This window comes from Micromys minutus (genome assembly GCF_963924665.1).
Source record: "Micromys minutus genome assembly, chromosome: 12".
Classification (NCBI taxonomy): domain Eukaryota; kingdom Metazoa; phylum Chordata; class Mammalia; order Rodentia; family Muridae; genus Micromys; species Micromys minutus.
In genome coordinates, this window is record NC_137981.1 from 51432944 (window position 1) to 51458669 (window position 25726).

At 43.1% G+C, this 25726-nt stretch overlaps 1 protein-coding gene across 1 annotated transcript; it reads right to left on the reverse strand.

Moving 5' to 3' along the window:
- Positions 1 to 1406: 1406 nt before the first annotated feature.
- STC1 (stanniocalcin 1) lies at positions 1407 to 10387 on the reverse strand (the record flags this gene model as incomplete). The annotated part of the gene is made up of 4 exons (XM_080926452.1): positions 10260 to 10387; positions 8088 to 8230; positions 7290 to 7501; positions 1407 to 1677 (listed from the first exon to the last, which is right to left on the reverse strand). The coding sequence occupies exons 1-4, from the start codon at positions 10375 to 10377 to the stop codon at positions 1407 to 1409; spliced, it is 744 nt and encodes a 247-aa protein (XP_080782578.1). The 5' UTR covers positions 10378 to 10387.
- Between the last annotated feature and the right edge of the window lie 15339 nt (positions 10388 to 25726).

Below are 25726 nucleotides of genomic sequence, written 5' to 3' on the forward strand. Positions count from 1 at the left end.
CTACTTTGGCAGGCAGCGTGTTACAGGACAAAAGATGTCAGAAGAGTCTATTAAGGCTGGACAGCCCAGGGTTATTTATACCCCCTTAAGCCCAAGTTCCCCGGACTAAAGACCCAAAGGCTGATTGACTCATTCCTGATTGGCTTAGTGGAACAACATCCCACTCCATCATTTACCAGAGTGCCAGGCACTGATGGAAGTCGGTGAGCCAAGAACTGCCACTTCCAAGGGGATGGTAGGCCTTGTCACACTAAAGTGGTCCAAGCCCAGAGGGATGATCTTTTTGATTCCTGTAATTCCCAGTTGGATGTGACAGAGCTGTTTCAGGATACATCTAAGTCAAATGTACCTCTGGGTTGAGGTGGGCTGGGAGATTAACGTCTTACCTGGGGTCCTTCAGATAACCTGTTGGGTTTTCCTATCAAGTATAGGCCCATCTTAAGTTCTGATGTTGAATTAAAACTACTTCTACCCCCTTAGTTATAAAAAAGGCCACAAGGAGCATGAACGCAGAGATCTGGAAGTGAGATAGTTATTCCATTCCCAGGAAAAGGAAAATAAAGCTAAGGTACAAAACTAAATCTATATGCAATAAAGTTCTTATAGACTGCTCTGTTAAGCAGAGTCCTCTGGAATTTATGTACAGTACAATAGTTTTTAGCTATTTATATTCCACAGTTAGACCTTAAGATTCTCTGTTTTTAAGACAATTGTTAAAGATACTTTTAAAGCTCTGAGCAGTTACAGTACATAAAGATGTTAGCTTTTTGTTTCTCATTAGATGCAAGAAGATGCTGGCTCAAAGTCTGGTTGGAGAACCAGGTTTGAGCAATTTGGTAAATATGTCAGAAAGTAAATTAGACATTGGAGGAGAGAGACCATAAGACTCATTAGAGATCAAGAATTCAAACATGACATTCATATTCGTCCATGGCCAGCACAGATTCATAACACGAATTCCATTTAACATATTTATGAGCATTTAAGACATGCATTTAAATAAAGTTGTTTTGTATTGGCTAACTCTACTGGGTGACCATTCTAAAGGGATCTACATCTTCAGATTACAATGACTGGGCAGTTACATGAACGTTTTGTGTTTGCAGAGAGTATATAGGGATTTGGGAAAAGAATTCAGAGAAGAGGGCGGGATGGAAGAGGGTACATTCTCTCTCCAGGAGAGGCAGAATGTCCACATGTGTGCTGTTGGTAAGAATGCTGTCATTGCAGAATGTTGGGAATATTGATCATGGAAGCCTAGTTTCATGCAATTTTCTTTAAGGGGGGATAGAAAACAGGTACTACTTAAAAAAAAAAATCAAACCAGGCACAGTACACTCAAAGTTGGCGTGTTAACACCCCTAAAATGCTATTAGTTTGGTGAGGCTGTGAATACCTCTCCCTGCTTACGCATTCTCTTGGGAGGTGCGTTTGGTGTGTGAGGGAGAGTCCCCCTCACCTCGGAGGTTCCTGAGGAGGACTTTCAGCTTCTGTGGCTCATTTGTGCGCCTCCTATTGAAGTCAGCTCTGGGGTGTGTCTGGGCACAGTGGTCTGTCTGCAGGATATGGAAGAGGCTGGCCATGTTGGGCCCGATCTTCTCCATGAGACTGTCTCTGATTGTGCTGACTGTGTCTTCGTCGCATTCCAGAAGGCTTCGGACAAGTCTGTTGTAGTATCTGCATCGGGAACAAAGTTCTTATTAGAAAAAGCAAAGTCATGAGCCGGTTCAGAGATCGGTGCTTGAGCTATGCAAAGCTAAAGGTGGTTTTCTGCTTCCTTCAGAGCTCTAGGTTCACCATACACCATCAGAATGTCCATCTCCATGTTTAGACTTCAAGAGATTTGGACCACACTGAACAGTAGGAGACTGACTATTATGTTTGAAATTCTGGAAAACAACGATTCTCAGGGATAAATGTGACAACCTCAAATGCTCTCATATTGTAGGAAAGAAACTGGGATTACTTGCTCAAAGTCATACATGAATTAATGGCATAAGTGGACTTAGTCAAATAAAGTGAGTAGAACTGATGGGTTTCAAACTCTTTGCTTGAGTTAGTACTCAGCCACTGCACAGGGACTGGCAGTTATTTGGATACTTTCTGCAACCTTCCTTTGTTCTGGGGATGTGTGTGCTCAAGAGTAGGTGCATACTAATGCACATTCTAACTAAGCTTCAATCTATAGTCGTGCATTTCCCCGTGCAATCGACTTTTCTTACACCCACTCAGCTTGTCCTGAAAAATCTGATGACTGATGAACTCTACTTTGTGGCTTTCTTCAAAGGCATAGAGTGGCTTTCTGCAGGTAAACACGAGGTAGCAATGATGCTTGAAGGAAAAGATGAAGGGCCTTTAAAGATCCATCCTTCTGGGAGTCTGTGAATCCCTCCCATGTTGCTTAGGCTTTTATGGCCTCTTCCTTCTTTGGATGCCTCATAGACTTCAGTTATCACCCCAAGCACCAACCTTTGATGGCCTCATGACTATTTCTTTTTCCCTGGCTAGGGTGGGCATCCTTCATCTTTTTATCCAAGTAGCTAAGTGCATCAGAGTGTATTGTCTGCTCAGTAATTCACATTTTTTTTTTAAATGAGGAAATATGATTTAAATAACAGGGAGGCTTTCTTGCTTTGGAAGACAACATCCACCTTCTTCCTGCATGTGCAGGAGCCTTCTCTTAGTTCTCACTGCCTGCCCCTACGCCTCTATCTATATTGACATACCTTCTTACTATATCAACTGAACTTTAACATCAATGAAAAGAGGATACTCTTCTGTTGTAAAACAAAATCTTAATTTCCTGAAGAAAAATTATCTGTGATTCTGGTAGATTTCTAAGCAAGCAAATAAAAGCCCTAATGACAAATTCCTTTATGTATGGTATAAGTAACTCCCATTTATGTAACAAATTTCTCTGACTGCCCCAAGCAAAATAGCCAAGTGTTATGGCTGTGAATGGACCAAACCATCTATGTTCAAAACTTTTAAACAACTTATACAGTTCATGTATTTTCCAGACTAACTTGGGGGCATTTCTGGTCTATTTTGACTCAATGGTTGTATAAACCCATTAGCTCTGCGATCTTCCCCTGGTGACAGTGACCTGCTGTACTGATATGGAGAGACCCTTTTCTAGGAGTGGCCAGGGTGTCACAGGGGCCACAGGATCATGTGGGGAGGGGAAGAATCCTATTTATTTTTAACTCCACTCCCAGAGCACATGAGCAAACATCTTGCTGGAATAACTTGACCCCCTAGAAAGGTCCTTTGAAGGGTGGACAGTAAACAGAGTAGATCGTGAGTGATGAAGCCAAGCAGTCACCTTTCTTTGTGTGAGAGGGTGAAGCTGAGGATGGAGAGAGAGGAATAGCATCTGGCTTACCCAGAGTCTTGGCTATAGCTCTCTTGTCAGGGACAATTATATCCAGCTGTGAGTGAAATTGGGCCACTCTGGCCCAGAGGAACATTTTCCAAACTTTAGGAATTACAAAGTACATGCATTAAGCTGAGCTTTACTTGGATGGAGAAATGGGAGAGAACTAGTTTTGGAAAAACTAAGAATGAAACAGTTGTACCCCAACAGCTTTCAGCCATCCATACCCCCATTCATCGCTAGGTGTCAACTAATTTCTGAACTCTTCCAGGCCTTGGCTCCCCTATATCTCAGGGTCTAACTTAGAGGGTATTTTGGTTCTTAGAGGACATGGTTGCATTCATGACTTTAAAGCTCAGAGAAGTTAATCCTTCCACATCTCAAAAAAACTTTTCATGGCACACGTGTCCCCAAGTTAGCTGGAAAATGTGATTGCTCTTTAGAAATAGAATTTAGAAAGAATGCAAAATTTCTTCTATGACAGAATTGGAAGCTCTTGTCTGGTTGAAGAAGTCTAAGCCCCATAAAGAAATTCAGCTTGTCTAGCTAGCCTGCAGCTTTGGGGCCCCACAGGTGCCTGACTCTGAGGACACCTACCTTTGCTGTTGTGTCTCTGACAGACTAAACGGAATACCTGACCTGCTCTTGGGTTTTCTTGGTGATGATCCCTGTTGGTCTGCCTTCCCTGAGGGGGCTTTGGTAACTCTGGAGAAGGCAAAGAACTGTCTACCTTTTAAAGTAGAAAATTGTAGATGGCTCATTTAGCAGCTCCCCAAAGCTCAAGCACACGTTGGACTGCCTGCTATCAGCTAACCCTCTTGTGAGACTGAAATGTGACCCTCATCTGTGGACTGTTCAGGACAGGGAGAAGACTTTTCCTTTGGGTTGCTAAGCAGCACAGAGACCTTAAGGGGTTTGTGCCTTCAGCAAAAGTTGGCTCAGCAATTGCCATATATTTACTGAGTACCCTTTTGTACCAAGAACATATAGTTACACTAGCTGTGAGAGATGATGATGATGTGCCTTTTCTTTTAGGAGAGAGTGCACACAAAATTCCTTGCTCAACACCATGGTGTGTGCATATTTACTTATTCATGGTGTTCTATTTTGGGGTTTCAGGGACTTCTTGCAGGGTTTTTCTGGCTGCCTTCTTTTGAAGTAGAAATCAAAATAGCTTGGCTCAAGGCCATGTGAATTCTGGACTCTTATTGGGTGACTCACAAGCTGTGAGACCTTTAGCAGGTTGCTCATCTCACTGAACCTCTGTCCTTCAGTCAGTTAGATGGGGCAGTAGGGCTAGATAACTGTTACCTTCAGCTATGGTGTTTTGTTTCTAAAAATTTGGCATGCATTTTCATTCTCAGGCTAACAAAACCAGTACAACTCAGCAGAAGGAACGTGCTTTGTGAGGGGAGTTGGGATGTTTCCTATCTTTTAGCCTGGCAGGCTTGTTGCACACTTCATCGAGATAGCAGATTAAGCCCTCTGGTCTCACAGCCTGGAAGGACCCTGTACAAAGTACACATCTTTTTTTTTCTCACTTTGAAAATTCCATCCTCGACCCCGCCCCCAACCCCCATGTGCTTGGTGAAGAATAAGATCAGACATTCTCCATAGTTACAGTTTCAGCCGTGCCTACCCAAATACACACATTCTGCCTAGGAACGTTCTGTGTGAGAGTTTATAAATAGTCCTTTGTTTCCCTTGATCAATATTATTCTTCTGTTTCCTGTTCCCAATCTATGCCCTAGAGAGTTGGACGCTTTGTCGTTTTTCCCACTCTGGATCTGGGTTGGTCTCATTGGTTCCCAAGCTTCATGGTGCCTTACTCACCTCATCAATCCTTCCTGCTTCCCTCAAGACTGAGAGTATGGGTTGCAAATCAAGGCAGAGGACATTCCCAACCACCCTCTCTCCCCGCACGCCATGTCCACATGCCCCTGTTCTGCCTTTCAGTCCAGTCAAGCCTTTGGAGTCTCCCGGACCTAAATCTCATGCTAGACAAACCACAGGAAGGTGGAATGAACCTGTAACTACTTCCCTTTGCAATTCTTTGCCAACTGGCAGGGACTTTGCGTGTGTCTATGTTGGGACTGAGGCTGGGAAAGCAGGATGTTTCAGGCGCTGAGGAGCTGAAATAGAGCAGATTGAGCCCTGCCTGGAAAGGAAATTGCTGTAGTCCCAAACACTGAAGTAAAATACTTGGAAAAAGGTAAGAGCTGCATGAGAGAGTCTGGCATTGAAGAGTATGCTACCCTTTCCCCATTGACCTTTTCTACTAAACACGAGCAAGAGGAGATAAAGGGCCTGTGCCTGGACCATTTTTTTAAGGCCTTGCAATCAAGACACTTTGGAGAAGAATGGTCTAGCTAAGGATACCTTTCCCAAGTTTCCTCTTGGATAAGTGGGAATCTTGGTTGAAGCTCTCTGTAACTTCCTTTCTGCAGTGACTCTCTCTTCATAAGGGAAAATACAACTTTAACTGAAACAGCCAACTCAGTCAGTATAACCTTGAAATTGGCTACCTACCAATTTAGAGATCATATGTGTCCAGGATCTTTAGCAATATAAACTTGTGTTGATGAGTCTGCTAATATCCACCCCCTCCTTTAAAATGCTACATAACTACATCTTTTGTCCCTAACCATTGTCCAAGCAAAGATTCTTCATTTCTTCCCCGTATGGCAAAGGATTAGTCTCCAATAACTGGTCAAGTATTAACCCTTCTTCAACAAGAATCTTCCTAGGAGAATTTTTAAAATTGAGGTTGATATAGAAAGCCATTTGAGGGAAATGGAGTTGATTTTTCCTGTTCTGAGAAAGTCAGGTAGAGTAACTTTTAAGGGCTGCATGATAGTTTTTTAAAAGGTGAGTTGTCGTTTCGTAGGCTACTTACTAACTGTAGTTAAGAATGGCTCCTACATGTCACAGAAGTTTCATGTTAGGGATAAAGCCCCTGATAGACTTGTCTGTTGTCACTCTCAGAAGGACAGGGATATTTGGCTAGGAGATTCATCAGATTAAGTGTGTGATAACTCTTAGGGGACCAAAGTAACAGAACTATTCCTTGTAAATAGAGACCTGGTGGAAGAGTCAGAGAATCATGGGATTTCATCCAATCATAGGATTTAGCTTTGAGAATCTCCACAGGCTGTCATCAACTGGATTATAGTTAACTGCTGATTCTGCCTGTCCACTGACTCCTAAGCAGTACTCTTCACCTCTTACCAGACATCTTTCTGAGATAACTACAGTGGACTAGGATGCAAGGTCTGTTAAGTATCAGGGGTTCATTCCTGTCCGGCAAAGGCTTCGAAGTCAATGACACAGCAAGGCCTAGAGATCAGATGGTATAAACCTAGTGGCTTTGGGTCACCTGAGATGCAAACGGTACCTGGGTAGTCACTAGCTTTTTCTTCTGGGTTAGTGGGTTGGGGTGACATAATGCTTTGAAGGGAACATGAGAATGGCTCAGTGAAGCCATTTCACTTTTCATAGAGATAAATCTAGGTCATGGGGAAATAAAATGACTTGCTCTGGGTTAGCCACTAAAATATCTAGCTTTGGGACTAACTCCAAATATACAGATTTAATAAAAGTCCTCATGCTGACATTTGACCAGGGTTGTTTTGTTTTTTTCTTTAAATCATGGCCTATTGTTCTGTTGCTCTACCATGGTTTCAGCCAAAGCTGATGTCTCAAAAGGTACTTTCCAGAAGCTTCATTGTTTCCTTCAGGTTTATGGTAAGAATTGGACAATGACACTCACCCAAGAAAAGTGCAAACCATCTTTCGGCTAGCTGTGCAAGACAATCATGACACCAGAGGGAAAGACTGCTGCTCCGGTTATGGTGTCCAACCCCTAACCTACACCCCCTTCCTCGGGCTGTGAAGAAAAGGACCCTCAAGGTACCTGTTGGAGAAGTGATTGGGCAGTTGGATGACTTCAGTGATGGCTTCCGGGTTGCGCTTGGCGATGCTGCAGACATTGAGCTTGCTGTAGCAGTCCTCCTGCACCTCCGCAATCATCCTCTGGAAAGTAGAACACCTCCGGATGGCAAGGAAGACCTTGGAGGTGATCCCATTGGCGATGCACTTCAAGCTCTCTTTGACAAATGCTTTTCCCTGCCGGGGGCGGGGGAATAAGAAAGATACGTATTAGTTTGACCTTCTAAAAGAGGTCTGGGTCTATGACACTGGAGCCTTCGAGGGGACGTGGCATGGCTAAGAATGAAAAAAGAGAAATCTCTTCTCTCTTGGACTAATCTTGGACACTCAACTCCACAAATGGAAAATGGGATAGGAGGGGAGTCATTTTCAACTCCTCCAAGGTGTGAAGATGGTCAGAATCAGTTTTATGTCCTTGGGATTTAGACTGATAACTGGGAATTTCAGATAGCATGCTAGCTCATTCAGAGGAGAACATTTTTATTTCCTCTCAAGGCAAAAACACTCTTCTGGTAGTCATCCCTCATGCTATAAGCCAGCCTCTGTCAGTCCCTTATTTCTGGTCTAAACTGTGCATCTGCCCTTCCCCCACCACCTCTGTGTGTGTGTGTGTGTGTGTGCGCGCATGCATGCATGCTTTCGAGTGTGTTTGTGAACCTGAGATGATGAGCCTTTTGATTAGGAGGCTGGGAAGCTAGGTTTTCTATCAGATGGGTTCTTAGGAAGAGTAATAAACATTCTGCTAAAAAGAAGGTCCAGTTACCTGAGTGTCAAATTTAGCAGCACTGTACAAGAAGGATTTACAGATGTCGTACATCCCGTCTGTGTCACATGTGGAGTTTTCCAGGCATGCAAAAGCCCCACAGCCAACCTGCAGGGCACTGTTGAGGCAGCGAACCACTTCAGCTGGAAGAGACAAGCAGAACCAGTTTGGGTCAAGCCAAGGGGTTCTGGGTAGAACCCAGGAGGTGTAGAGGCTAATACCAAGGGCACATGATCTGAACTTATCCTTGGACTTTGATTTGGGTTCCATTAGCTAGAACAATTGGAAGAAAAGTGGGGTGAGAAAGGGGACAGACAGGACCTTTTTTCTTCTAAGAGTCAGAATAGGGGCGGTGCCTTTCCCCTTGGGCACATGCTTTCTGGGTCTCACCCTTCTATGCATTTTGCTGGTTGGAGAAGTAAGGTTAGAGACTTTGTAATGCACAGTGCCTTTTAGAGGTGACAGGAATTAAAGGCTGTCTGTTGTCCCTTGGAACTTGAAAGCATGGTAGACTGTAGGCAGTGACTGAAGGTCAGGCTCATGATGGGGTTGGGGAAAGACCACAGAATCTAGCTGCCCTCTGGAAAAAATGCAGTCTGAAGTAAAAAAAGCATGGTATTTTAATCCAAATGGCAGAGAATAATTTGCTGAGTCCATTTGGAAGGAGACCCTTCCCAAAGAGGGCTTTTAACCCATGCCGGCATTGGCAGAAAGGAATCTGAGCTCTTTGTATCTACCCAAGCCCCCAACCACACAGCCCAGGGCTTAGAGGTATGAATAATCTCTCATATTAAAAAGGCTTCTTTTCAAAAAGAAGAAACACAGGTGCGGAGTGATGGGTCCAAGGCACTCTTTGTGAAAGGCTGGAAGAAAACCGCAAAGAACTTGCACCAGGCTTTCTGCATTCTGGATAAGATCTGCCCTAAAAGTAATTTCTCTCCCACAGAAGGAGGGGTGTTCTGGCAGGCAGCTCAGCAAGCAAAGATCTGTAGCCTTCATACCGTAGGATTCTCCTCCCAGATCAAAAGCGTGGTTCGGTTAGGTTAGGCTTCCCCGCCCCCCCCCCCCCCCCCCCCCCGCCTCACCACCCGCAGCCTCTGGGATGTTACAAGTCATTTCCCTAATTATATATTTCCACGGGTTCAAATTATAACTTTACTTTAAGCAGTTTTAATATGCATTAGGGCTGCTATTGTTTTAGGCAAGCTCGAATTGTGAATCACGGCATCACTATAGCAACTAAGTACAAAAGGAAGCCAGGCAAAATGCCTCCTCTGGCAGGGACCTGCGCTCTTCCAAGGGGGAGCATCTGCGGCATTTTGACACCTGCGGGGTCCCATCTCTGCTAACAGTTGGGGAGAGGAGTGAGCGGAGAGCCATAAGTCAAGAGGCATAGGGGTCCTAATGCCTCTTTTCCTCCGGAGGCCAAGACCATATCCAGTTAACTGGTGCGGGAGTGGGGCGGAAAATAAGACCTTCCCCTTGGAGAAAGAAATGCTTCGTTTCACAAATGTACTTCCTTCTAGGGGCCATGGGCTGCACGGGCGATTGAATGGAGCCCGTGAGAGCGAGGGAGGAGACAGACAGGCGTGTAGGGAATGGGGTGTGTAGGTCTCCCCCTTTTCTGAATGCGCCCTGAAAAAATTTTCTTTTTTTCAGACTTGAGGGCTATATGGTTTCACAAATCAGTGTGAGGAGGGGGCTTGTCTGTGTTCTGTTTGAAGAAGCAGAGAAGTCAAGTTCCAAGGTCTTAAAGGAACAGGGAGAGGGGCGGCAGCAGGTAAGCCACACATCACCTTAACACAAGCTCCTGGAGTAGAGAGAGTCGCTGTGAGGCGTGCCAACATTCAAGCCTTTCCCCCGCCCCCTCCCCCCAACAAGAGGGTACGTGCCAGATTTCAGGCAATCAGGCTAGGCTTATGCAATGAAATACCCTCAGCAGTGAGCCCAGCTTCTTCGTTAGTTGCATGCAATTTATTAAACAAAGGAACTCCGCTTCCTAAGGCTATTGGATTACACTGGTAGTCCATTATCACCAGGCACGAAGCACATTTATTACTGAGATCAGCCTTCACAGAGACACATGCAAAAGTGAGAGAGGCAGATGAGGACAGCTCTTTGCGGGGGGCGGGGGGGGGGGGAGAGAAACCGGTCCTGGGTTTGCTTGCTTACCTGAATTCTGAGCCGCCACCCGGGATTTTCTGGGGCTCACAGAATCATTCTGTTCCGCCTCGTGCGCTGCAGCAGCGCTGATGACCAGCACCAGAATCACTGCTGAGTTTTGGAGCATTCTCTGAGAAGTTTCCGCTAAGTTGTTGGCTTTTTTTTTTTTTCCTCCCCCTTTCCTCTTTCCCTCTCCCGGCTTGAGTGAAGATGTGGATCTGGATATACTGAAAGCTTAGGTGAGGATTTGAGCAGGAATTTTTGTGTGTGGCTGGCTGGCTGGCTGGCAGGCGGCGGCTGCTGCTGCTGCTGCAGTTGCTGCTGTTGCTGCCGCTGCTTCTTGCACCTCTGGCTTTTGCAAACTGGGGGCCCAAGAGCTGCACCCAGGGATTTTATAGTCGTCTTATCGGTCCTCAGGATCAGGGACCAATCAGATCCTTCAACCAGTCCGTTTAGCCAATAGGCAGGCACGCTTATTCAGCTGGAGCTTTTTGACTTCTTAGAAATATTTTCCAGCAAATTGAAAGTACCTGCTGCCAATGATTTATATGTGTGTGTGTGGCTGTGTGCGCAGGGATGTGTGGAAAAGCTATTTTCACAGGCGGAAGTGATAACTCTGTATTGATCAAGCCAAAAGGAAAATCACTTGAAAAGCTCTTCAAGGTACTTGTAAAATTCATATTTGATTTTTTTTTTTTTTGAAATGAACCACTAGGAGGAATGTGTGTTGGATGCTTGGTAGGAAGATGTGATGCAGATTTGACTTTAATCACACATAGCAACTCTCTGATTTTAGTAGGCTGTTCTCTGTAAGCGTTTAACAGTATTATTATTTTTTAAATTATTATTATTATTATTATTATTATTATTATTATTATTATTTTGCATTTGCGTGTTCACTTACGTATGCAGCTATGATTCCTTGATATGATGTGTGGACACCTTGAATTCTCACTGATACGTGTGCGCCACGGCAGAAGATGTCGCCAGTGCAAGAGCCTGGTGATGTGAGGCTCCGTGGCTCTAGCTCCCAGCTCCTTCCTCAGCTCTCCGACTTATCAAGTCTATGACCTTGGCGGTGTCCTTTCACCTTGCCGTTCCTCTTCTCAGATCTTATTCCACACATCTCTAAAATGATATGACTTACCATGAGCATACAATTTTCAAACAGGGTTTTGTGTCGCCCAGGCTGAACTGGATGGATTGAACTCCTGCCCTCCTGCCTCCATCTCTTCATGAGGAAACTACAGGCATCTGCCACTGTGTGGTCCTTTGAGCCCACCACTTCATGCACACTCCCCTGTGCTCTGTAAACTGGCTACATCCCTAGTCCTAGATCACCAATCAGCAGTGTTTTCTTAGTCTCCAGAGGCTCTGCCAACTCTCAAAGTGTTGGTTGCTGTCTGTGCATGCATTCGAGCACACACACACACACACACACACACACACACACACACTCACACACTCACACACACACACTCACACACACACACATACATACACACACACACACTCACACACACACACATACATACACACACACACACACTCACACACACACACACTCACACACACACACACACACACTCACACACACACACACACTCACACACACACTCACACACACACACACACACACTCACACACACACACACACATACATATACACACACACACACACACACTCCTCACACACGACACTCCACAGAGGGACATGGCAAATGCCTGAAAATTAATAAACTGTGGATTCAAGCCCAGCAGCTTCATAATCACATTGAAACAATGAGCTGGTCAAAGCAAGACTAAACCTGCTGGGTAAACCAGTTCACTTCTTGGGGGTTGGGGAAGAGGCAGGGGGCGGGACTGGGAAGAAAGGGTAGGGAAAGACCAGAATGTGTAGGAGAGGAGACTGATAAACTGGAGACTTAATGGGAAAATTATAGTGGAATCACGAATCAAGCCCAGTATAGCAGCTCCTATTTTCTATAAGTGGAGTGTGGGTAACAGGAAGGCTTGTCCTTAAGTTGTGAAGGAGGTTAATGATCCATGAGAGGACTTCTCAGGGTAGGAAGGTGGTCATTAAAGGGTGGGGTGAGGTAAAGGGATTAAACAATAAAACATTGAACATTTTTCGGGAGGTAGGTGGAAAAGGGTCTTTGGCAGTTCTCCAGAGTAGGACAGCACACTCTTGAAAAACCAAACCAAACCAACCAACCAACCAAACAAAAAAACCAGAGCCAGTGGCTTCAGGTTCCACCCTGAAACTTCACATGAAAACTCACAAAACTAATGCTGTTATTGCAAATCACATCCAGAATCAGGTCTGTCTCTGAATGTGTGTGTGCGCCTGTACATGTGTGTGTGTGTGTGTGTGTGTGTGTGTGTGTGTGTGTGTACACAGCAAGTGGGTTACTTAAGGTGACTTATAGACCATTATTTGAAAAAAGAAAAAAAGAGATTGTTAGAAAAAGCAGAGATATGTGCTATGACAAGGCTAGAAAGAATAAAAGACATAGAAAAATACGTTAAGGTGGAAAATTCCATGTAATTTTGGGTTCCAATTAGTTAATCTCATCTTTTGATTGATTAAATGTAGAAACTATTTAATTGGCCCATTCTGGTTTTTGTTCATCAATGGTATTGTTGTTTCTCCAGTATCTCTGAGTACTGTGAGATATGTCAGGGAGGATAACGGTGGGGGAATCTAGAAAGCAAGCATAATTCTCAACCTGAGGGGTCTGGAATTTAGTTGGGAAGATGACCAATCTGGGGACACCTTCTACACGTTCAAAATGTCATGATGGCTAGAGGTTTGAGGAAGGTTTCCTAGAAAGACCTTCAAGAAGTGAGTGTTTAAATGAGAAAAAAAAAAGTGATACCAGCTCGTGTCTCGTGAAATTCTTATTCTGGGAATCTAAGGCTGATGGCTTTCCGCAGGCATAGAGAACATAGGACATTGTAAAACGGATCACTCAGTGTTACCTTTCACAGGGGAAAGAAGAGCACAGGCGCAGGGTTTACCAGAAGGTCTTGCCGTCCATTTTTGAGCATCCTCTGTTTTCTGAGCCATTGTGCACCATTCAGGGATCTACACTTGACCTCTGGCTGGCCCACCGGTTTCAAAGGGGGATGGCTTTCCTCTGACAATCCAGTTTCTTTTCCCAGTTCTCCAAGGCTCTAACCAGAACACGATGTCCCATAAGTATCAGGGAGTGTGTGTGTGTGTGTGTGTGTGTGTGTGTGTGTGTGTGTGTGTGTGTGTGTTTGATATTAACTTTTCACTTATTTTGCTTCCTCACAGCTACATATCCAGAGGTTAGTTGTTAATTGTGCCAAGTGTTTCACGATGATAGACAGTCAAGAACATACAGTGGTGATCAGCCACACCAGTGTGCAAGGAAAGTGCACAGGTGTCTCTGTTCCTGAGCATGTGGAGGGAAGGATTTGACGGCAGACATGAGCACCCAAAGCACAGTTCCTTCCCAGAAGCCCATAGTTTGAGCATACATGAGCATCTACCATCGCTGTGCTGTGTGCTGGGCTTTGAGATGGTGGGTCTAGAACTCTTGGCAACCCTCAGGCGATTGATATATGTGTTTGTTTTGCAACTTTTCCTAAGGGTTTGAGAGAATACAGGAGAATCTGGAGGTTGGTTTTCAGAGTCTGAGTTTTGTCTTATAACAGGAGGCATTAGGGCTGTTTAACAGGGAGGTTATGCTTGGGAAAGAGCTTGTCAGCATCCAGGCAGCAGCTTGCAGAAGAAAGGTAGGAGCTTCAGGAGTATCTGGGTTGCTGAGATTGCTATGGTGACAGGAAGAAAGGAAGGAGAATCGATATGAGAGGTGCTTTGAATAAATGCATCTTAGGAACCAACCTAAGGATGTTCTTGGAAAAGACCCCTTTTCAAGTTAGGTAAGTCATGTACATACAACGTTTCCCAACTTATTTTTGGCCGTGAGTTTTTTATTTTCAAGAAATATCTAGCATTTCCATAAAGCAGGCGTTTTCTGGCATTTGGCTAGAGTTGTAGATTACCTAACGAAAGTCTTGACTATACTTTCAGTGGGTGGGGAACCTTCTAAAGCCAAACTACACAGTTGGAGGTGCCTGTGGGGGCAGTGGCTGGGAGGGGAAGGTACCTTTGCCCCCAAGCCAAGAAAGTGCTAAGAAGCATGAGAGAGAAGTTGCCAACAGCAAAGGCTGGGTGATGGTGTCCCGGCTGTACTCGTGGAGTGCTGGCTTGAATTCAGCGAGAAGATTAAGCCAACAATCTCTAAGGCTTTGTTGGGTTTGGCTAGCATTAAGCTAAGCAGGGAACAGCTCTCTGCCTTTTTGGTGAGAGGAGCCTAGGACAGCGTGTTTCTTGATGAATTTTCTGTTAGCAGGATTCAAGGCCCAGCAAGGTTGGTCTGACATGCTGACCAAGGTTGGACCACTTTTCTTTGGCTATTCCTGGCCTGTGTGTTTTCTGCTACATTGTTGACTCATGTCCTCCTAACCTGGGGATGAGATGGGGGAAATGAAAGGAGGAAGATGAGGGGGAAAATAACTTTCCTCCTTTTTATTTATTTTTCCTTATATGCAGGGCTTCATGTAGAACTTAGATTCCCCAAGTGAATTTGGCTTTTGCATATACTTTAAACTCTACCAATGATGGGGCAGCAAGAAAAGAAAATACGTTAAGAAGGTAAACTCATTTTAGGTACCTGCTCCCTCACTGGCCACGGCCTTCATTCCCACCCCTTCTGGCTTGTGAATGGCCACTGTGCACTCAGCTCTGGGGAGCAATAATGGAGAATGCAGATTTACTTCGCCTTTTCTGTGCTCTGGGAAACCCAAAGCCGGTTGCTAAGAGATGTATGTTGCAAGTATTTTCTGGAAATGCTATAAGGCGAGTGGATTGGAACACAACATATAGGTTTGGATTTGTTTATCATTTACTGGGTGACTCTATCTTGTATGCCAGACCTGGATGCAGACACCTTTTAGCTGGGAGCAAAGAGGAAACTGGGACCCAAAGAGAACATACTAGGGAATAAACTTGGCTTACTCTTACTTTGCTGTGGATGTAGAAGAGCTGAGATCTGCTTGTTAAAGGAGCAAGGCTGCCACAGGGGTAGATGCTTGGATCCCTGCCCCTCCAGGTGCAGCAGAGTTAAGATGGGGTTAGGAAAAGAGACACAAGACAAGATGACCTGACAGGCTTAAACCAGAATAGACACGTTGAAATTGGCCTCCCTCCTCTTCTCATTCCTCCAGGTCTGAGATGTGATGTCACTCGGCATCATGGAGGGCATGCTCCTCAGAATCACTTAGTGAGTCTTCAGTCTACTGGAGAAGTCCCCGAAGCAAGCCTGAAGAGGTGTGTGGCATCTACAACCTGTCCTTCAGAAGAACCAGTTAGAAGACCTTGGGTGACATTCCTCTGTTGAGACACATGAGGGCGCTCAAGGCAACTGACACCATGGAGATCTTTTCTAAATTAAAAGAAAGAAGAAAGAAGAAAAAAAAGAAAAAGAGAAGAAAAAGAAAAAGCTGTGCTCCTTGGCTCTGTTTTATTGGTTATTGTTTCAAGCCCCATGAATGTTTCCTGGGGTGGTAGGTGTGTTTATTTGTTGAGGACCATCACTTAAGACCTACAGTGAACTTACAGTCTATGAGCTTGTAAGTTTTACAATATATACTATAACAGTGCTTTCTCCCAGAGAAATACGTCATAGGCAAGTTTAAGTCTTTTTCTTCATCCCTATGCTCATGCTTTGTAGGTCAGTTGAAGGGGATGCATCAGATATCATAGGAAGATGCTTAAACTCTTATTTACAAAGGAGTTTCTAGTTCAAGACCAGAATGACCACTGCCCTCTATTCTGAAGGTAAAACAAGGCCCATTTCTCACCTATATCTTTGCTTGGCATTTTTTTTCTTCTAGCCATTTCTATTGGAGGCTGAATAGCTTGTCAAGGTATTCCTGTCATCTTTTGGTGCCTTAGATGTCTTCCATGGGTGGTGGTGTAGGAAGCAGCCAGGGGCACAGTTGCGTGCCCTCCAGTGACTTAACAAAAAGGCATTATGTATTTTGCTGAGTGCAGGATTCCATTTAGAACACCCCAGGAATGGGGCCGTCTCACGTACCCTGCAGACTTAAAAAGATGTTGTTCTGAGAAATTAGCAGGAATTCTAACAGTGAGAGTACCTCACTTGGGACGATTTAACACGTGGCATCACCTACTCAGCTCACCAGCATGCATCCTTTCTGCTGAAGCCATCTTAGCATTGTGACAATACAGTGGAGTTGTGGGGAAGGTCACAAATGCCCAGAGCGCAAATCAGCATATGCCCAGAGTGAAGCTGAGGATCACACAGGGCAGGGCTCATAGAGGATGTCAAGAGGTTGTGAAATAGAAATGAAAGACATGTCCGCTCTCACAGCCTGTGCTGAAATGTCATTCTGACATCTCTAGCCTCAAGCCAGCTTGTCATTTGCAAAATGCTGTCCAGATACAAAGGAGTATCTTGCAGCCATTTCTGAGTGCTAGACACATCTATTATTGCTAGTTTATTGGCCCAGAAAGGAGGTTGTGTGTGTGTGTGTGTGTGTGTGTGTGTTAGAGGGTGAGGTGGGGAGGGCTAGTGGGTTTATATCCCGACAAATCAGCAGAAGAGCCAGATTAAGCGAGCAAAGATTACCACTTGACGGTTGCAATCCTGCCAAGAGGTGATTTAGGTCAGGCTGCATTTAATATATGTTAGGTACAATTAAGATACAGCCGTGGCTGGATCTATGGACATTAAGGGTGGATCTGGATTTCTTGATTGCTCTACCAGTGACTCTATTAGAGTCACAGAGTTCAGATTGCCCAAAGAGATCTCACACAGCAGAGATTTTATCATGGTAACAATAAATGGTCACCAAGTACCAATTCATTTGCCACTGTGAAACACACTTCCTGTCAGCCATTTGGAAAATGAACTCTTTCAGCCCCTGTAAAATTTCCCGGAAAGGAAATTTTGTGGGGTAAAGGAAAGCCCAAGTGCAGAGGAAACATGTCGTGACCTCAAGGCCAGCAATTTTGAGAACTTGTCATCCTCTACTCTCCAGTGACAGTCACAAGGAATGGGGAAGACAGGAAGAAGGACAAGGAGGGGAAGAGAGAGGGAGGTAGGGAGGGTGGTGGGGAGGCTTTAGAGGAACTGGTTAAATCCTTCCTTCATGGAAAATTGCCATCAATAGAGTCACAAAGATAGGAAAATTTAGCTCAAAAAAAAAAAAAAAAAAAAAAAAAAAAAAAAAAAAAAAAAGAGGCATTAGAAACGTGTTCCCTTCAGCCAGCAAAATGTAAAGATAATTCCATTGTTTCCCTCTTTGTGAGAACACCAGTTTCTTCAGGTAGTCGTTCGTCATTGTTAACAAAGCGGCCTCTCACCTCCACATGTGCATATATGCATATTTGTGTTCATTTATTCCTATGTGTGTGTGTGCGTGTGTGCGTGTGCGTGTGTGTGTGTGTGTGTGCGTGTGTGTGTGTGCGTGTGTGCGTGTGTGTGTGTGTGTGTGTGCGTGTGTGTGTGCGTGTGCGTGTGTGTGTTCATTCACTATTGAAATCACTCACAGCAGACTTTGGATTATGGGAGACAATGAGAAATGAGTCATTCTATTTAAAATCAAACTTGAGAAACGAGGAGAGTGTAGTTTCTGTTGTAATGTTTAAGAAAGTTTGAAAAATAGATTGTTTGAAAGAATGAATTTATTTTAAAAGTCAGAGTCTCTCTCTCTGTGTCTGTGTCCCCATCTTTCCTGTGTTTTTGTTTCCTTGCAAAGTAGCACAGAAGTAGACTGACAGCCGAGGCTTAGACTTCAGCGCAGTGTCCTTCCAGATGACCCTGGAAGGTATGGGTGGGTAGAGTGGTTTCCCCGGAAATCTCCATTGCCTTTGGTCCCCACACAGGCTGAAACTGCCCCTGTCCTCAGTGGCCAAGGCTCTGATGATGCTCACCTTTGTGCTGTGTGAGCATAGTTTTTTCAAAAAATGGCATCTCCTTTGAAGAGTTTTTCAAGTCACAGGATTATCCTCTAGTTCCTCTAAAGTCCCTCCCTAGACTCCTGAAGTTGAGCCATTAGCCAACATGTGGAGAGAATCCAGAAAGCCCTACCTCCTTTAGGAAGGCCACCGGGAAGCCACTAGCTGCTAAGTAAGTGTTCTGGTGGCTTTTCACAGGGAGGGGTCAGCTAATTGAGAAAGGACTGGGCTTTGCTGCAGGATCTATTGTCAAAAGTAACTCTGTGATGAGAAATACAACATGTAGTAAGTGTGTGCCTATACAGTGGGGAAGATGGGAATAAAGAATTTCCAGCCTAACCATGGCTGGGTGAACTAACTGGATTCAGAAACTGCTCTAATGATAGGGGTGTGGCTTGTATCTTGGTTTGAAATTCTTCAGCTCCAGTGTGTGTATGTGTGTGTGTGTGTGTGTGTGTGTGTGTGTGTGTGTGTGTGTGTGTGTGATTACAGATGTGCCATTAGGTTATTGTCCTAATGAGCTTTAGCTGTCAACTTGATATGGCCTAGAGTTGCCATAGAAGCCTCAACTGAACAATTTCTTTAATCCGTTGGCCTACAGGAAATTATCTTGATTATTAATCGATCTAGGAAAGTCCACTCCACCATGAGTGGCACCATTCCCTGGGCAGGTAGTCCTGGGATATATGAGAAAGCTAGCTGCGGATTGATCAGCACCTAAGCCACCAAGCTACTCTCTGCCATAGTTTCTTCCCTTAATGACAAACTGTCACCTGTAAGGTGTAATAAACTCTTCTTTACAATTATCTCTACCTTGATCCAAGTGTCTTCAGGAGAACTGGACCAATAGAATACACACACACACACACACACACACACACACACACACACACACACACACACACAGAGGCAGGCATACACACAGACAGTATACTAGAATGACATGCAACCAATAGAGCTAAGTTTCACAATAATGGTTGTCTACATGTGGTAGGAAGAGGTGGACAACTCCATAGCTGCTCAGCCTATGAAACTGAAGGCCTCCGCACTCACAATTTGATGCCAAATGCTGGGAAGATTCCTGGAAAATCATTTCTCTTCAATCTACACTAGAACCCAAAGAAACTGTAGTTAGTTGTCAAAGAAAAATGTGGCAGCAGTGGCAGGAGCAACAGAGATACATTTACCAGCAAGAGGTGGACACAGGTAAAAAAGCTGCGTTGATTTTTCCTTGGATCTCTTAATATCATCCAGCTCATCCGACCTGGCGGATGAGCTTCTTCATTTACTGCATCCTGCAACTTCCCGTCAGACTCCGGACCCCATCGAATTGACCATCGAGATGAATCCTCACAGGAGCTCTAAACATTTCTAATTAAATATTTGCAATAAATGATTGTTTTACTAGAATTTGTCCTTCCAGACAAATTTCATGTTTTGCCCTTCACTGTTCACCCTTTCTCTGTTTCCTCATCCTCCTCTCTGTTCACTTAGTTACCTTGCAGTAATTTTCTCTGTGAACCTAACTCTTTAAGCTTCTACATATGAGTTTGAATGAGGACACACAGCATGTTTCTGTGCCTGGCTCCTCTCTGACTTTTATGACTTACACCTTACTACATGCCACACGGTCTTTATCTCATCCATTCATTGTTAGGCACGTGGGCTGATGTCTTGTCTTGGCTATTGTGAGCAGGGCTGCAACAAACAGGGACTTCAGGCATCTCACAGATTCCCAATAGTGAGATGGCCAGACATTTGAGAGTTGTACTTGATAATTTTTGAGGCACTGGAAAGCTCTCTTCTATAATGGTGGAAGCCAGGATTACAACTGGTAGCATCTCACAGAGGAGAAGGGATATACTGAACTCAGAGATAACCAGTGGAGGAATCCAGGATACACTAGAGCCCTGTTGTTAGTTCTGTTGCCATGCCTCCCACATATGTCAACTATTGCTCTAGGAAAAAAACAGTTTGTTCCCATTTTGGTCCCAGTAAGCTTTGCCTTCAATGAGGCAGAATTCTTTTAGAGGGACCAATAGAACAGAGCACAGATGGAATGAACCTTGGGCAAGTGCTCCAGGTAGCCCACCTCTGCTGCTCCTGACCATAAAGGATGTCTGGCCAGGATGGGCGTTGGAGGTTTCTTGCTGGCCCTGCTGCCAGCTAGCCAATTCTCCATTGGTAGGGTCCTTTCCCTGCTCTATGTGGCTTCATATGACTAAACTCTTCTGCTTCTGTTTGTTCGGTAAGGGTTATTAGAGAGGACAGAAAGTTTGCACACCTTAATTCACCAGGCTTTATAGACATCTGATATGACAAATGCATTGAAAGTCAAATTATTGAGGTGAGTAGGATAGGGCATGACGGCACTTACAGTCTTTCAGAGGCTGAGGCAGGAGGATCTCCCATTCAAGGACATTTTAGTTGCATAATATGACCCTGTTCTTGCCCGACCCTTTTCACTTCCTCAAATTATTGAAAGGAAAAGGATTGTCTATGTTATTTTAGATTTTGTATTTATATGGCTTCCAAGACAAGCTCATCATCGGGAATAGGAAGAAAGACTGCTGTTAAGTGCTACACAGGTATTTGACATACAATGAAGGGCAGTGTCATGTCTGAGCACACCTATGTATTTAGCATGCTTCATCCTTTCACAACACTACTAGTTGGTCTAAATAGAAATTGCAGCTATCATTGGACAAATGGTCACCTAGGCTGAGTGCACATTGGAGAATACTAAAAATTTTGAGACAGGGGTGGATCACACCTTTGACATTGTTTATGCTAATTTTATTGCTGTGTGATTTATGTAAATGTGATTAATTTCATTTACCTGTTCTATAAACTTTCTTTTGCACCTTTTACTGCTCTATCTTTACCTCAAACAACTCTTCGGCTAGATCAGAGAAGGAAGACATACTTTATGATTTTCTCATTTCCTGGCTATTTCTGATTCCCTTCCTTCTTCCAGATCCTGCTGTGCAGATTTGCACGGCTGTCATTTTCTGTTAGACTGAAGGTCACCTGCTATCACTGTGTTTAGGAAATGTCAACTGGCAACAACTTCTAGCTTGGGACTTTCTGGAAAATTATATGTAACCCTCATATTTTAAGATTTCCCCCCCCTTTTTTCCTGGCTATGGCAGCTCCTCTATCAGTACTTGGCAATTGTTATTCTAGCAAATTCCTGCCACCACTTCTCCCCAAAAATCTTCCAGTCACTGCTGTCTATGTTCCCTTGTTTATAATTTGTGACTTTCTCTTTCTGGCTGATTTTCAACTTAATCTTTGGTGCAGTTTTATGGCAAACACTCGAAAGCATGGCTTTCTTTCTTTTTATTTTTTATTTTAGAAAGGCTTAGTTGTTTTTAAAGTTTTAAAAATTATAATACAATATTACATTATTTTCCCTGTTTATTCCTTCTTGCCTTCTTGAAAATTCATAGCCCCCCTTTTTATTAATTGTTGTTACATTCACATATGTATAGTCATATAACACAAATGTATTCCTAATTACATATATACACACCTTTCTCAGTCTATATGTTACTTATATGTATGTTTTCAGAGCTGACTATTTTGTATTGGATAACCAGTAGGTATGATCTTCTTGAGAGAAGACTCTTTCTCCTGCTCTCAACATCCTTTAGTTCTTTGTGTGAGAGTGAGGCCCTATGGATTCTCTTTCCCACCCCACTCTGTTCACTTTAACGTATCTTCATTATTGTCTTTGATCAGCTCATGTATAAGCCGTTGTGTTGGTGAGAAAAAGTTCCTGATGTCCTGGCCTTTACAATCTTTGCACACATTCTTCCTCAGTGGTCTCTTAGCCTTTGGTGCAGAAGTGTTTTGTAGATGTATACACTGGGACTTGTCTTCTCAACTCTGCTTTTTGCTTGGTTGTGGCTTTCTGTAATGGTGTCCTGTTGCAAAGAGAAGTTCCCTTGATGAAGGGTGAATGCTACAGTTTTCTTTGTGCATAAGGACAAATGTTTAGGTTGTAGTTAGAAATTATACTGATTTAACAAAGTGGTGGTTGTAAGCTCTCCTGCAAGATCCATGACTTTACCAGCTCTCAGTGGTTGGATAGGTTCCCAGTACCAGGCATGATTCCCTCTTGTGCCCAATTAGAAAGCCGTAGATTACTGTCTTAGTTAGGGTTTCTATTTCTATGCTAAAACACCATGACCAAAAGCAACTTGGGGAGGATAGGGTTTATTTCACTTAGAAATAGATGTTATATATATTTCTATAACACACTTGATCATGGAAGGCAGTCAGGGTAGGAATTCAAAATAGGTCATAAACCTGGAGGCAAGAGCTGATGTAGAGGCCGTAGGGAAGTGCTTGCAATGGTCTTGCTCCTCCTGGATTACCAAACTTAGTCTCCTATAGAACTCAGGACCACTAGCCCAATGGTGATACCACTCAAAATAGGCCAGGCCTTCCAACATTAATCACCAATTAAGAAAGTTCCCCACAGGTTTACATTCAGCCCAACTTTATGTAGGCAGTTTCTCAATTGAGGTCTCCCCTCTCTAATAACTACAACTTGTGTCAAGTTGACACAAAACTAGTCAGCTTACTACCAAGTTATACATTTATATGGCTTTCTTTATAGTTAATCCTTCTTTGAGTATATTGAGCTTCTTGACTATGTAAGTCATGGTTTTGCTTTTAAAAATAAACTCTCAGAAGTTTTTATCATTTTTTAAATTTTTCCTGTCTCACCTTTACTCTATTCCCCTGAACTTCATTGTATGTATAAGGACTATTTAATATTTTCCCTCGATATACCAAAATGTATTTATTTTCTTTAGTCTTATCCTCCCTCATCCTGTTAAATAGACTGAATAATTTCTATTATTTTGTCTCCACACTGGGCTAGAGATCCCAGGTGGAGATTGATGTGGACAATAATCATATCACTTGCAAATTAAGGCCAACTTAAGTGGGGCTGTTGGCTCAGTTGGACTGTCAAACCCAGCATTTACATATTACTTCTCCATATCGTGTATCTTTTGAATTAATAGCTTTCACTATGGTAAGACATGTAGAAACTATAAGATTTCTTATTACCTTGCCTAAGATATCCCGTAATGTAGTCTATTGGTCAAAATATCCCAATATTAGACCATTGGAGATTAGTAGGCACACTTTGCAAAAAGTCAAAAGAATAGGAGATAATATTGTTGTCATAATTATACAACACAGTATTCATGTTTAGAGTTCTTGCTAAATACATTATCTATGTCATCTTGATGACCAAGGCAACTTATAAAAGAAAGCATTGAATTGGGGGGCTTGCTTACATCTTCAGAGGGTGAGTCCATGGTATCAGGCAGGTAGGTAAGTGCTGGAGCAGCATCTTAAAACTCACATCTGATTCATAAGCACATAGGAGAGAGAGAGAGAGAGAGAGAGAGAGAGAGAGAGAGAGAGAGAGAGAGAGAGAGAGAGAGAGAGAGAGAGAGAGGAATCTGACATGGTCTTTTGTACCTCAAAGCCCATCTCTAGTGGTTTACCTCCTCCAACAAGGCCACACTTCCTAATCCTTCCTAAAAAGTCTACCAACTGGGAACTAGACATTCAAGTATATGAGCCTTTGGGCCCATTCTCATTCAGACCACCAGACAGACCATGTTTTTCTCTTGTGATACAGTCCCTGATTTGGTTCATTTTTTACTGGCCTTTTAACTGAATACTGGACAATTGGAATACTGAAATGTAAAGTCTTTAGGTTCTATTATTTTTCTTTAAAGATTATTAATACATATACAGAAGGAGATAAAAGGTGGAATGGAGGACTTATCAAATTTAACAAGTGCAGACTTTGATTTCATACCTATTTGTGTGGATACACTTCCCATGTCTCTAAGTCCCAGAAGTTACCCATAACGGAAGGAATCTCAGAATCCAAGATTTCTCTTCTCCCTGTAACCTTAGAAGGTTACTCTCAGGAAGACATTTTTCAGCAGTTGAGCCTGATGAAAAACAATAACAGGATTTTCCAAGTAGAACTCTCTAACATTGTTCTTAACTCATCAGGACCTGACATTCTCCTTCCTCATCCCTGATGTTGCTGCCTCCTAGGAAGGCTTGTTACTGCACAGGTACCATCCAGACCTCATCCCAGGATCACAGACACAGGCAGCCTTAGATGCCACACATCTTCCTTGCTCTTTCCTGTCTTTTCTATAGATTCATGTGAGACAGTCAAGCCTCACTCACTTCCTGAATTTTCCTACTCTCAGAAATTAGCATTTTCTTATGCTTGTCGCCCGATGGCTCAGAGGAGTTTCTTCATGTACTATCTACAGCTTTATAATTCCTCATGGTGCAGAGACTGATGAGGTACCAGCTAATCCTTCACGGTCAAAAGCCAGAGTCCCATCAATGCTTTCATTTCAAACTCCCAGTTCTTGTTATATTTAGCATAACTGTTGCTGTTCTGAGGTTGCAATAAAGAAACCTGATATTTTTATTTAGCACTATTTATGATTTTAATTTTAAAAGAGTTTAATTTCTGATCCAGCTAAAATGATTTCGATGATGTATGTTATGAAATATAGAGTTAATTTTGTCTCCCTCATGATGGTTACTCTGCAGTCCCCAGACTGTTTCTTTAAGAAAATTTGTCATTTTTAACAACTTGTATGAAATACTTTATATAACTTCTTATATTTTAACTTATTCAGTGTATTTCTGGGCGCCCCACACTGTTTTATTGCTCTCTCTATTCACACGGCAGTATATCACTGTTTATTTCTGACTTTACAGTACACTTTAATATAGGCTAAAGCTATTTTTTCATGATTATAGTACTATTTATCTTTTCTTTTCCATTAACTTTAAAGTCAACTTGTATTCAGTTTATAAATTTTGTAAGATAGCTCATCTTTTCAAGGACATTCTATTTAATTTTTTTTTTTTCCATTTTATTTACTCTGTATTTGTCAACAGCACATTTCTTAACAAATTTACATATTGGTACATCATTTTTGTGATATTTTAAATAAAGGTACACTATCTAATTGGTGTGTGTGTGTGTGTGTGTGTGTGTGTGTGTGTGTGTGTGTGTAAGCCTTTAAATTAGTGGTTCTCAATCTTTCTAATGCTGAACTTTTAGTCTAGTTCCTTATGTTGTGGTGATCCCTCCCCCAACCATAAAATTATTTCATTGCTACTTCATAATTGTAATTTTGTTACTGTTATGAATCACAGTATAAATCGATGATATGCAGAAGATCTGATATGTGACCACAATGGAGTCATAGACCACAGGCTGAGAACCACTTACTGTTTAGATAAAAAACCAAGCTGTAGTCTTGGAGAAGAGGATCCCAGGTCTTGGAACTGTGTGTTTCTGGGTCTGGTTCTTGGGATGAGCTAAGACTTGTCCATTAGAAGTACATTTTTTCTCATAAATTGATGAATGATTTAACCTGGAGCC